At 39.8% G+C, this 14,682-nt stretch overlaps 1 protein-coding gene across 1 annotated transcript in view; it reads left to right on the forward strand.

Annotated features, from left to right (window-relative positions):
* The window catches only part of LOC126095748 (cytochrome P450 4C1-like), a 99,164-nt gene extending 92,706 nt beyond the window's left edge, over positions 1–6,458 (forward strand). The window contains exon 12 of the mRNA XM_049910523.1: positions 1,643–6,458. Within this exon, the coding sequence (XP_049766480.1) occupies positions 1,643–1,800 (158 nt within the window). The 3' untranslated portion in view covers positions 1,801–6,458. The remainder of the gene's footprint in view (positions 1–1,642) is intronic.
* The last annotated feature ends 8,224 nt before the right edge of the window (positions 6,459–14,682 follow it).

A 14,682-nucleotide genomic window follows, 5' to 3' on the forward strand; every position in this document is an offset into this window, starting at 1 on the left:
TGTCACAAAATAATCACCTAAAAATGTTAGTGTTGAAATAAGTTCAGTCATTAAATGGAAAATTAATTGTCAAAATTCTATTATTTCATAGACGTGAAAATTAATGTTTTGGTTAGGTTTCTGGCTAACTGATGCAGTGAAAGTTACAGTCACTTTCAGGAGTTTATGTTTCTATAAAAACTTAAATCAAATTCACTGTAATTAATTCTATAATTACGACTTCTAGAACTTTCTGTCATAAATAAACTATTATTCCGATCATTCGGTCAAAACGAGGTTATTACGTAAAATTTGAACCTCAAAATCTATTTCCTCATTATGTAAAGTACTCCAAAATACGTTAGCATCAAAATTCCTGTTATAGTTAGCGAGATAATACTTATTTTGTATCAAGTATTGTTAGTCAACCAGGATTCGGTACTAACTTTGAAAAGCGATTTAAAAATTACACTTGTCGTAGTCAGTCATTTGTTAGACTGTTGTCAAAACTGAACTATAATTTCTTATGAATCTACCGATTTTAATTGTACCTCAATTAATGTGACTGTTGAACAACACAGTCAGAGAACTTGTATTGTTACGAAACTACGTAAGCAGTGAGCCTAAGAGTTCGGGAGTGAAAGTAGCGGAGCAATAGGGTGGCATTAGGATGGCAGTAATGTTGCAGTAGGTGGCAGTACGGTGACAGTAGGGTGGCAGCTGCTTCCAGTTAGTTCGGCTACATGATCTGTAAGGCCAGTTTCTTTGAGCTGTGCATTGCACAAATTTTCTGGGACAATATAAACATTAACGCAAAGAACAAACTATGTGTTGGCGTAAGTTATTCAGTATCATCGGCTTTTTACATTAACGCTGGGATTTCTGCAGTGAAGCAATTAATATCATGCAGCCCAATTAATACTGAATCTATGGTGAAAAGTCGTCGAAGTCAACAAGAGAAGTTCACGCTCCAGGGAACGCAGATTCGTAGTCTACGACTAAGCCAGTCGGACATTTTTAGCTAGAACCTGGAAAAAAAGTGTGTTAGAACTTTGGCTAACAAATCAGGAATAAAGTAAGTAATAGTCTCTTAAATTCTGTCTCTCGACTCTGGCATATCATTAGGTAGTGGTGGAACGTAGACACGATCTTTTATAAAGCCCCAAAGGAAAAAATCGCATGGCTTGAGGCCAGTGAAAAGGATTTCCGTCGTACTGACCATTACAGCCAATCCAGAGGTCAGGGACTGCAGCGTTCTTCCTGGTCTCATGCTTGATCTGAGTTCAATTTTTGACGGGCCATTTTACCACTTAATCTGAGGTGGTGCGATGGGGAGTTTCCCTTGTGTGTGTAACTGCCCACAAGAATCGTACTATACTGCATACTTCAACTTTGGAGTTCATTTCCAGTTGCCGCGCCATTTCACTTCCACACTGTGATGCACTTGTTATCGGACCGCTGCAAGAAACCCAGAACACGTACTACTCCCTTCTTTCGGTAGTAGGTAACTCTTGTTGCTCAACGGCCTTAGCGTGGGACGACATCTGTAAATTACTTTTGGTAGTCTCCTCGTAAGTATGGTAGAAATTGAAAATGACATTCGTAAAAAAAAGTACTACACACTGCGCCTCTTTGAGTTCACGTCGCTGTTTGTATTTTGCAGGGCAGCGTTTCGCCATCCTTGAAGAGAAGACAGTGCTGTCGCAGATTCTGCGCAACTACCACGTGCAAACCTTGGATACCCCAGAGGACACCAAGGTCGCCATAGAGCTGATCCTGAAGCCTGTTGAAGGGATAGTGGTACGCCTGACGCCGAGGTAGCAACGAGAGAAGCTGCTCGTAATTACCTTATTCTCGAGGCACACTTTTCAAAAGCCTTGAATAAACATTCTTAGTTCCTATGACTTTGTAACACAGGCGTTACCACCACCTTAGCAGACACCGTGGTACTGCATCGTGTAGTGCATCCCTACGTAAGCTGCAGAGGGCGTCTATGCTCAACCGCTGGTCCTCCACCCTTCGCTCCACACATTATGGAACATTACTGAACTGTTCAGACCATCATGTTTCACACAACATTCTTCTGGTGTCAGTAAGAGGTTTCTGTAGACGGCAGAATGTTTCATGGGCAGTTGCCGAACTGTAATATAGGTGTGTCTGCACCCCACCGACAGTACTTCGTATGCTATCGAGGACTCGTTACATAGTAACATTTTCATTATGATTCATCTTGTTTATCATTCCAGTTACCTTTATTGCTACACATATATTTTCATGGCCGTGAAAAATCCTGTAATATGGAATGAACAAGATATACAGGGCGAGTCACGTAAGACATAACACCCCTTTTATTGCGTGAACAGTTCCAGATATCTAAACGATGTTTCCTGCAAATGGTAGTACGCTAGCGGCCAGCCACTTCGGTATGTGATGAAAAGTCTTAACTTTTGTATCGATCGAAATACTGAAGCAAGTATATTTTCTTTAATGGAATCATATGCTTTTCATAACAACATTCAGTAGCTCTTACAAAGACTATTACAGTGATATAGCGCTTGTTAGTGTTGACGTTGTAACCTTTCGGGGAAGAATCCTAGAAATGTACTAAAACTGGTAAGCAAATGCCGCCCGAGTCCGCCAAACAGAGCGCTCACGCCAGGTTTCGCCGTTACATATGGCAAGACAGGCGTAAGCTACTAAGATAAAATCTCATACATAAAGGGTCAGCTAAGATTTATATTTATGGATGTACACCATGTGCTAGTTTCTGGAGCTTCAGATGGATCTTTTTTTAGAAACAGCTACAATTGTGTGCATTTAAGCCCTCGCGGTTGCTGCTTGTTTGTTGAAGCCGAAACAGAAACGTCGGTTTTGAAACTTCTAAACAGCCCTATTCACAGGAAAAAGAAACAACTGTATAAACTTTCTTAGATTTGAAAATAACAAAAATAATGCTTGACCTGTCTTTCCCTGGAGACGCCTGAATGATTCTTAAAGGTAAAACACCGACTACCGGACACGTGTGTCTATAGATACTACGCGAAACTGTAACTACGCGGAATATCGTTTAAATAAAGTAAACATTTTATCCAGACTGACTGACGATGTGTCTCTGCAAACCAAATACTTTTCTTTAAAAAAAAGACGTAGTTTTACACTTAAGCATGTGCTCCAGTTGTTTACAATTAACTAAAAGGCACATTTGCAGTCGCCGTTCGAAAGAGAGATGAACGGATGAAAGAACATTGGATGATATGCCGCTGCACGCTGTTGAGATTTGACTGCGCGTATCGCCTGGCGGAGTTGGGTCTTCGTGACAGACTGCATCCTTCAGTGCTCTCCATAGTTATAAAGCAAACGGAGCCAAGTCAGGGGACCTTGCCGGCCATTATACTGTAGCATTCCGTCCTATCCAACGAGTAGGAAACTTTTCATTCAGTGTTTGCGATGAACACTCGAAGAGCGAGCTAGGCAGCCGTTGTGTTGGAATCACACACACTCGCTTATCCAGTGCTACGCATTCTAGAAGAAAGGGTAGAAAGTAAGGAAGTGTGAGTAAGTATTCCCATTTAACAATTCTAGGATGAATTATGGTCCCTCAATGGAATTTCCTAGGATGCTGCGCCCTACGTTTACTCTCCACGGCCATTTGTGTACATCATCAGGCCAGCGTGGATTTTCCGCTGCCGAGTAGTTCTTGTTACTTAAATTTACAGTACCGTTGTTCGTAAAAGTTGCCTTGTCGATAAAGAGCACACATTAGAAAAACGTAGAGTCGCCTCCTAGACGCTGCAGAGCAAACTGACTAAATTGTAGCAGAGGTTGAAAATACCGCTGTGACCCCCGAGCACCAAGTTACGACACCTGAAGATGGGCGTATAAGAGCCCGACACCGGTCGTGTGATAATAAAGGAGCTTCACAGCTGTAGCGGTATTGTGAACCTCTGACAGTACAGTTGCGGATGTTTCTCCAACAGGATTGTTGGTCTGACTAAGTTCTATACAACGTTCGAAGTCACTACCTCAGAGTGCCTGATGTAGTAACAGATGATAACGGGGAATTCGTGTCGATGCAGGATGGGAATGACACCCTTGTCTGGCTAATCCCACATTCCTTGGCAATACGTCTCCTGCCACCATGCGTACTGAGCAGCGCCGTAGCCAGAGCATCTTCATGTGCTGTGTCAGTTGTGGTCTTCGACCTCGCCTTCTGACGTGGAAGCTGCCTATTGGCACTAGTGACCTAATAATAGGTGCAAGTACCTGGCGCGACGGACAGCGACAAATAGGGTACACATCCGCATACCACCGGACAGTTTCGACACGATTTCTTTGGTATTCGCCTTACGAAAGAATGCCTATCGTCCCCTCATTGGTGCACATGTCTGCATGCAAGGAATGTTGAAGCAGAAATGACCTGCCGATATACGACACAGTTCCTGGTAGTTCTGCAGTGCAGACAATAAGCAGTCGAAAGGGCTTCTACAGCGATGTAGCGTGGCATGAGCGTTTTTACAACTGAAGCCCACGAGAAGAGTAGGCCGTGGCGCGTACCTCACAGCGCGTGACACTGCAGGTCTTACGAGAGCCAGTAGCCGTCTCCGACTTGGAGCGAGTAACTGTTTTAGGCGACTTTAATAATTCTTGACTGCGTGTTTAAATTCACACGAGCTCTCGATAGCACACTACAAAATTAAGACCTTTACTGGGTACTTAATAACATATTGATTCCTTTGGCTCTTGCGCGGAACCGGGCGTTTCCGATGTGTGGTGGACAAGTCGACTGGTGTCACGCCACAAGTTCGTTGCGAGGCCCATATATCTCGTTGGCCCCGTTTAAAACGCAACAGCCGATTCCGGCGGACTTGCCTTTCAAATGGTTCAAATGGCTCTAAGCACTATGGGACTTAACATCTGAGGCCATCAGTCACCTAGACTTAGAACTATTTAAACCTGACTTAACCCAAGGACATCACACACATCCATACCCGAGGCAGGATTCGAACCTGCGACCGTAGCAACAGCGTGGTTTCGGACTGAAGTGCCTAGAACCGCTCGGTCACATGGCCGGCCATACTTGCCTTTCAGTTTAAAAATATTTCGTGGATTCTTTTGCGAAGAGTAAGATCTCTCCAAGCGCTTTCGAATGCCACTAAAGAAAGTAAACATTATATTTAAAAAACTTGTACATACTTCAGTATCTTGATCGCTAGAAGAGTTAAGACTCTTTATCGCATAGCAAAGGACGTGCCCCTTTGCGTGTTATCGTCTGCCGAAAAGCTCGTTTCGATATCTGGAACCGTTCGCAAAACAAAAGGAGTATCACATTTTACGTGCTGTTGCTACTGGAACAGCTGAGCATCGCCACATTTTGCCCCTCTTCCATATGCGACGTTTTATTGGCCTACTCATCGTCTGTAAACCTGTCTGTACTGAAGTGTAATACTGTTAAGGTACAACTAGCACTGTCGGAAAAGCAAAGCCAAGCATCACTGCGTACAAACTTGGGTGGAGAAAAGTAAAGTGAACTTTAATGTTGTTAGGAAAAAGTACCGTGCGTGAGTGGACCAAGTTGCATTCTAAGCAAGATGCACAGTGCATAGCATCGACATCTGCAATCTTCTTCTTGTTCCTTACCTTTGTTCGTTTCCCTACGGGGTCTGCATTGTTATATGGTGTTAAGTGGGGGGGGAGGGGGAACATTCATAAAAATCACAAACTATTTAAAATATGTACCAAACCCACAATTTTGAAGACACGACAATGAAATTTTCTACCATGCTTAACATGAAAGTAACATATTTATTGTTAAGTTCTTTGGATTAAATATATTTAACTTTTCATGGAATTTCAAAACTTAATTTTCAAGAAAAATGTGTATATATTTTTCTCAGAAACTACTCAAAAAATTCCTAAAAATTTTTATCTGTTTAATCTCTTTGTTTATAGCAGGAATAGATAGCGTATGTATGTTCAAGCACAGCCACGGCCGGGGGCCCTCGTGCTCTTATCAGTGATGTCAGAATGACGTCATATGATGACGTTATTGATAAGAGTGCTGAAGTGTCTTATTGGTGACGTCATCAGGTGACGTCATGTCATAACGGTCTTGATGTATGTTATCTGTAACGTCATTGAATGTCGTCGTGGTTTTACTTGACGTTGCAAGTTGTACCATGTTTTTTCCTGTAGCTTATGGACTTACGTTTCAATTTCTGTTAAGAGTAAAAAATTAGTAATTTTCAGTGATGTGACGCTATAGCCCTATGGTTTGTACCATTGATAACATCCATTTTTGTTTTGCTGTATGCATTCTAGACTTGAGGCTAAGATTTTAATATTTTGATTTTGTTTTAGAGGGGTCATTGCTTTAAACTCTCTCTCTGTTCCTCTCTCTAACGCGCCCCCCCCCCCCCCACACACACACACAAACACACACACACAATGATAAGGTAATAAAGAAGTAACTTTTTTACTTTGTTAGCGTTGTTTATTGTAGTAAAAAATGTGTAGATACAATATATTGACAGATTATTTTAGTCATGTTCATCATATGACTTTCTTTCATGTATTATTTCATCCTTAAGCCGTAAGTACTTGCAATGAGGATACCAGAATGTGTGCTGCTGCCATAGATCATCGCCCATCTCCCAATCGTGTAGTCTTCCACCAAAATAGAAGCAGGTTGTAGAATCACCAGTGCCAGTGTAGAAGAAACCAGCCTCTACTAACTTTTCTGGTCGTACTGGTAGATATTTTGACCAATTTTTGAAAGATTCTTTGCGTGCTATCCAAGAACAGTACTGAGGCCATGCAGATAGTCTGATATGTGCCAGCTTCTGTTCATTAAACATTAATTGCTTACATAAATCAATAGCTGCAGACCACACGAAGGGACATTTTGGAGAGTGACATAAATGTCTCACTAGTGGATCTTTACCCAGTTGCCAGTCACTCTGTTCAGTTTCACAATACATACATTTGACAGTATCATCATTATCATCATCATGTTGGCGATTAGGTCTCTAGAAACCAGCATGTGCTAGCTCCTTAGACTGCAAAAATTCTTTGAACCAATTTCCGTTTTGAAGGTTTCCAACCACTCAAGAAATGTGAGGTACATCATGAAGCTTGCTCTCTATAGTCAGTTAGCAGACACTATGCAGCTGCTAGTTTGATGTTCACGACTTATATTTTACATGTATCAAGAATCCCTACCCAAGTATCTGGTAACTCATAAAGTTACATAATTATTCCAGCTTCTCTCAGCTCTTCTTCGATAGAAATAATTTCATTGTCATGAGGTGTATTGCCTGCAGCTCTTGAACCATGTAAGAAGAAAAGTCGTTCAACAATTTCATTTGGAGTATCTCTATACAAATAATCAACAGGTAAATTGTTATTGTATATTTTCCACTGTTTTACAACAGGGAATTTTTCTCTTCTTTTTACTGTGATACCTTTACCACTCTGAACACTAGGTACACTTTCTGTAGTATCATCGCTCAGTTGACGATGTTCTTCCAATAATTGTGCTGTAGATTCTTCGTGAACTAGTATTATATCTGGTTCCATATACGTCTGCAGGCCTTTTATAATTGTCTGGTACTTGACACTCTTGTTAGCATTAACAGGTTTATAACTAGCATAGTTTATGCTATGTGTATTAGTAGCTTTCAAAATTTTTCCATACGTTGAAAGATCAGCTTTTGTATATGTTTTCTTGGAGGGTCTCTTTCTAAACAGTAAATGGTACAGTCTTTTTGTTCCATTATACGTTATACTATTAATAACTAAATCGTCCCCATCATTGTGAATGATTCGTATTTTTCAGTATTACTTGGTATTAAACTGACATATCCTTCATTCTTCGTAATTTCTCTATCACCTTTCAACAATTTGTACTCACACAAATCTTTTATTATGAAGTGACCATCATAATTAGTCAAATTATGAAATACTACAGGTATAGTAAAACTAGATCTATAGTTTAAATTACATGCTTGATGTGCTGCTCCACGAAACTGTCCAGTAAAGTGACAATGATCTCTTACTTTAATATCAGTCTCTAAATACTGCTTTTTACATATATGACATATTTTGTTTTTTTTTCAAAAAATTCTATTTCTTCATCAATCGTATACATCTGCTTATTTTCTTGTAAGCACTGTACTAACTCATGTGAAACTGAAGTAAGTGTCTCAACAAACCACTTCATACAGTCTTTTCCTCTATATGAATAAAAATGTGAATGCTGTTCATTATAAGTGCAATGAATATACATTGCTGCACTGTAAGGAATGCGAATATGAACAGATTCTGAATGTGATTTCTCATTAGTTTGAGCACAACTTGTAACTGGTTGCAGGATACATTCTATATCACCATAAATAATAAATGGCGACTTTTCCTTATTTCTATAATTCTCAAATTTATATTATTTTATTTTCCTCACTTGGCATTATCGTTCTCACAGCTTAAAATGTGTTACAATCTTCTAAATGAATCTTTAGTTTCTTTTCCGTATAAAAGTAACACAAGCATCTTTCACAAAAGTGAATTGACTGAGTATCTAATGTTTTTTCTTGTATCACCTCTTTAGAAAGCCCCAAATATGTACATTTGGCCATCTTTCCTTCAAGGCTTCTCTTCTGCTTTCTTATTTTCTACCTTCTTTCCTTTAGCAGGTCTTCAACTGACTTTTCAGCTGCAGAGACGCGTTGTAATTCTATTTTTCTAAAGATGTCTTAAGTGAAATTTCCTATTTTAAATCCCATTGTTCCTAACTGCATGGTGAGTTGCAGTTCGAACACTTGAGTAAACCTCCGTCAGTAGCGCAAGGCAAACCAGTTGATTCTTCACATACGAAGCAACTGATATGTTATTCTTTCTAAGATACAGAACAGAGTTACAGATGGTCAATAAAACCAAATAGTATATATCTAGATGTATCCTGTGGAACTTTGCTTGAAACTAATCCACGAAAGCGTTGTTCATCGACCTAGCATTGAAGAGTTGCTACAAAAAGCAGGCGTGGCAGGCAGGTAGTGTCACACATTTATTTTTCGGACATTCCGGATGCGATTTCATTATTGAAACTTTGTAAGTTATTGTCAGTGAGTTCTACTGACAAATAACAAATAAACTGAAAAGTAAAATTTGCGGTCAATTTCATGACCGTTCCCCCTTAAAGTACAGCTAATACTGTCGGAAAAATAAAACTGAGAGAGAACCTAGCAGCACTGATTGCAAGCTTGGTTCGAGAAAAGTAAAGTCAACTTAAAAGTCGTTAGCAGCTAATACCGAGAGTGACTGATCAACACAGTTTCTAAACAAGACACACATTGCGTAGTGTCAACGTCTGCAGTCGATTTGTAAAGGTCCGTCTGGATCACACAAATTTTATATTTCACTAACGGTTTCGGCTATTGGTATCTTCAGATGTTACAAATAAAAAACACGGTGTAACCACCTAAGTTCAGACAGCTAAAACAAAATCTATAACAGTCCTGGTGATTCATAAAATTATTTACAATATTAAAAGCCATGCATATCGTAAAATATTATGATGAAGGTATCATGTCAAAATCTATACATGTAGGTACATAGTAAATGCTGGTAATGGGCTGGATGTATCTGGTATTTATACAGATAGCTGGGGTCAGCAGAGGGCAATATAGCTAGGGTACATAAGTAACCAGGAACGCAAATTTAATAGCTAAAATTCAGAATGCGTAGTCATTAATTAAAATTACTTCACATGGCAAAATGAGCGCCTGACAATAAAACATGAACTGTTACAATATGTGGAATTAGATCCATATATAAGAGGTGTGAACAGTAATAACGGGAAGCTCCGAGCCTGGCAAATCAAATAGCACACAGCTGTGTAAAAGCCAGAACGACAGTTTAAAAGTAACATAATAACGTTACATGTATAAATTGAAACCATCGAGCACGACAAAACAATCAAACCATAATTGAAATTGTAAGGTAATTAACAAAACAGCGATTAATAATTAAAAACTCGATAGTTGACAACAAGACCCGAGAGGGGTGTCAATGGCGCGCGTGGCTTCTCTGTATGAAGGACTTGTTTTCCTGTGGCGGAGTTTGCGGGAGAAGGTCCAGTCTCCTCGTCGCTGGTGAACGGTGAACACGACCGCCCGCCAAGCTGCTGCGGCGCTCAACGCTGCTCAAACTAGTGGGTTTCTGAATAAGCATTCAGGTTAAACCCATTCCGTTCATTCAGCAATAATTCCAGTTGCCATTTTCTGTGCACATAAATTTCCGTTCCATAGAGTAGGTTCAGTAAACGTTCCTTTGGTGTCTTCTGCAACAGTCCCATTTTATCCTTTGTGTTCGCTGCTGCATGTTTTTCTTTACTCAAATGTGTACCGAAAGCGCTCTTATTTTGGCTGTATGTGTGCTCTCTAAATGGCTGGTATGCACGGCTGTTAATCATGTAAATATGTTTATGTATCACCAGGTCTGTTACACAGCACCGTTTTCTATTTGTAAGATGGCAGTAGCCGAAACTTACAGTAGTGAAATCCAAGGTTTGTATGATAAAGACGGACGTTTACAAATAAAGTGCCACAATATGAGCAAGGACTCATTTACAGACTTAATTTCTTCAACTGATAAACATATCAATCTTAATCTTCTTCTTCTTTCTCTTCCTCACTTTTGCCCGTTTCCCTACGAGGTAGGCACTGTTATGTGTGTTCAAGTAATTTCACTGACAGCTGCAAGTACTGATGCGATTGTGACGCCACCACGCCCGCTTGGACGGTATGTGTGCACCCCACCTGTCTCCATCCGGAGTGAATCTGACGTTCAGGCGTGAGAACGTTTTCTAAGTGTTTGCTTAGCGTATATCTGAGGCGGGACGGGTGTTCTAACCAGGTATTTACCTAGCTGCATGTGGGAAGCCTCCTAAAAACCCACATCACATTGACTAGGTTACCAGCCCCGCGAGGTGCATCCGCTCTGGGGCCGGCTCGACTCCCCGAATCCGCTTTGACGAGTTCGGCTTGTCGGATGGGTCCATCGAAATTGTCACTGTTGTGCAGATATTTTCACTGTACTGCACTGCACAGCACTGAACAACTTCAGGAATTTTCTCGACGGGTTTCGGGTACACCCCATATACGGAACGTCTCCGTTCCAATGTGTCCGTAGTCGTACCTACCACTAACACTTTGGCCAAATCCTTCACAAAATTAACGAGATCAAATAAAGTAATCAGTGTTTTATCGTTGTTTATGTGGCAACCCTCAATTGTTATTAATATTATACGATGATTTTGAGTCTACTTCTGTGTGGAACTGATGAAATTTTTATCTTGCTGTATTCGTTTGACCTGTCTATTTGTAAGATCTTCAGTGGCCTTAAATATTTACGATATTTCACTTACAAAGGATTCAGCACACCTTTCCGATTCAGCTCATCTTTCGCACAACTTTGATTAATAGATCCTGCTCTAGTACCATGAACTTATCAAGCGTTTCCCTGAAATCGAGGTTCAAAGCTTTGCAAGCCGGTTGAGTGCTAAACGAGTAGCGACGTTGCTGGAGCCGAATAATGTGGCAGACTAAAATTCTGCCCGTACTGCGTTCGAATCACGTAATTTTTATTTTTATTTTTTATTTGTTTTTTTTTTTCTGAACCTGTCACCAAACTCTTGTTAACGGTAATCATAGTGGTATATTAGTAGTGGCGAGGTTTAATGATGAATCGTAATGAAATGTAATTTTATTTATCGACTCATTAAAGCGTGAACATCATTGAAGCCAGTTAGTTAATTAGTTAGTTACCTGTCCCATGGATCATTTGCACGATAAAACGCAATGATGTGGAACTAGTAATTTTACATTCAAATAATATTATTTTGTAAGTATGGGTACGTGCTGGCCATTTTTTTAATATAGAGGTGTGAATTGGTAATTCCTACTCACCACCCTTTACGCATTACAATAATGGAGATTCTTCTACAGAACTGGAGGAGCTGTCAAAGAGAACCTTATTCAGTTAAATTTGAAATCTATCTTCACTGTCACGCAAAATATGTCGCCTTACTGAGTTGTCTCTCCTCACTGAGGTATTTTCAATAAGTCTAAGTGCAAACGTGGCTGTACTAAGTTATTTTAGCAGTTTCAAAATATTTTTTTTCACTTTAAATTCTCATAAATATGGACACCTAAAATTTTTGAAGTTTGCACCCTGTTTATTACTTCCTCGCCCTGTATTACACCTATCATTGGCATAGTGCCTGCAGATGTGCAGAATGAGTACGTTGTGTATCTCTGAAACTGAGTGTGAGACCATTCGCAGAATCAGTAACACTTTTAAGGACATTCCTTACCATTTCTACCTTTGCTGTGTGTGTTATGGGACTGATTACAACACTGATGTCGCCACCAATAAGAGCTAGTTCTGCTTGCTGTGTATTAGTCGGAAAATCGTTTACAAATGAGAGGTATAATAGTGGGCCAAAGATTGAGCCTTGGGGAACCCCATACGCGATTTCTCCACAATCAGAAGAATATCCCCTGATTACATGGTTTGAATTACTAAGTGCTACTTTCTGCATTCTTTTGGTTAGAAGTGATATTATTGATCGGTTGGTTGTACCATCAAGTGCACAAAGCCTCAATTTATCTAGGAGATTGCTGTGAATCAGACAGTCAGATGCCTTAAAGAGATTGCAGAAAATACCAACCGATGGTATTTTGTTATTTAGAGCTTGTAAAATGAGGTGAGCGAATGTGTAAATGACATTCTCAGTTCAGAAACACTTCCGAAATCCAAACTGTGAATTACTGAGGATTTTGCTGTTCTTCAAGTGAGATACTATTGTAGAATAAATATATTTTCAAAAATGTTGCAAAATGATGTCAGTAATGAAATAGGTCGCTAATTATTAACATATCTGCAACGGGCTCCATCCCCTTTGAATAATGAACACTGCATTTACGATACGCGCACAGCTGTATTAGTGCACACACTCCACTGTCTCATGATTCCTTCACCAGTAGTGTACCACAGTGATTATATTATTGTTATTGTTATTATTATTGTAATTATTATGGTTATTATTGTTCATTCCTGAAGAAACATGACACATGGTAGCAATACTAGTTTGCTGTAGAAGAGCAGGACAAAAACTGAAAATTATTTGACTCAGTCGTAATACGAGCTGACTTCTAGTCTGCCGCCTTTTAAGCTAAAGCCACTACTCATCAACTGGCGTCCTCGTGTGATAATGAATAGACATGTAACAATTTCAGCCACGATTTATAGAAAATGCTTGATTGGTGCTCACTGGGAGAGCACCATATATTTCATCTATGTACCGCAATAATGTGAAAATGCGGGAAATCAGTGACATACTGCACGTAAGCGTCCACTGGTAAATGAGCAACAAAACTTAGAGCTAAACACGGTGAAAGACCTGAAATACAGGTGAGCCACAAGTCAGTTGTCAAATGAATGAAAATTCAAGTTTTTCATTCATGGAGAGTTCACTGAATTTACAAAAGACGCGTAAAGTGGTTCCCATGCTGTCTTAAGCAAAAGTTACATCTTTTCAGCACTGATTTACAAATTTTCTTGCAAATTTCCGAGCTGTAGGTTTTCAAATTTTTATTGGATTCGTTTCTTTAATTGCTCAACATCACTATTCTCAACGGTCTAAATCTCAGTTTTTATTACATGCCAGACTGTAAAATTCATGGGTGTTACATCTAGGATCGTGGAGCCCATTAAGTAATAGCCAGTTGACAATCCATTCACCAAAGTTTTCATTTAGGAAGTCTCTCACAACAATTCCGTAACATGGGGTTCTTCCATCTTATTGCCATGTGAACTAATCATGAACTAGGTGCAGATTCAATACGTGGACTGTTTTGCAGATCTAACAATATTTCCTGAAGCATATGTAGGTAATTCTGAGAACATACAGTGTGGTTAAAAAAAATAAGGCCCGATTAGCACACCACTGAAAATTTCTGCCCGTGATCTCACCCCAGGGGAGCTTAACTTTTCCTCTATTGCCACATGAACATTTATAGAATCCCAGGAGACACATTTGCCTTTTTTCACCTTAAATGTCGATTCGTCAATCCAAAGAATTCATTTATAAAACCTAGGATCGGCTTCTTTTCGGACTGTGTACAGCTCGCAGAATTCCATACGCCTGTCCGTATTATCTTCGTTCTGGCCTTGATGTAAAGTAAGCCAACAATGTTTCAGTTTCAGGTTTTCCTGAACTCTTAGTAAACGAGCTCTTGCTATTCAGTCGTCATTGGGCGCGTTTCTTTGACTTTTAGTCGGTGATTGCACGAAACATTGCACAACAACATTAAGGTTCTGTTCTGCTGTAAGACTTTGGCCTATTCAAACGAGTCTCCTTACAGTTGAAATTAATTTGCAAATACTTTGTAGAAACTGAGGTCGGACGTCTGGAAAACTTTCCACAAACATCACATAACTATGGTCCTGTTTCTGAGGTAACAACAAACGTAACCTCAAATTACTTATTCTTTCTCGAATATCTCAAAAGGTTGATGTGTCATTAGCCGGAAGATGGAGTGGTGTGATTTTCATCAAACTGCTAGTGTCAGTTGTCTTCCGGGTACTACACACTAGTCAAGTTCACAACTGACCGTCACTGCGCAAGGTTAAACGAAGTCAAAGGAT

Source organism: Schistocerca cancellata, chromosome 8, assembly GCF_023864275.1.
Source record: "Schistocerca cancellata isolate TAMUIC-IGC-003103 chromosome 8, iqSchCanc2.1, whole genome shotgun sequence".
NCBI lineage: Eukaryota > Metazoa > Arthropoda > Insecta > Orthoptera > Acrididae > Schistocerca > Schistocerca cancellata.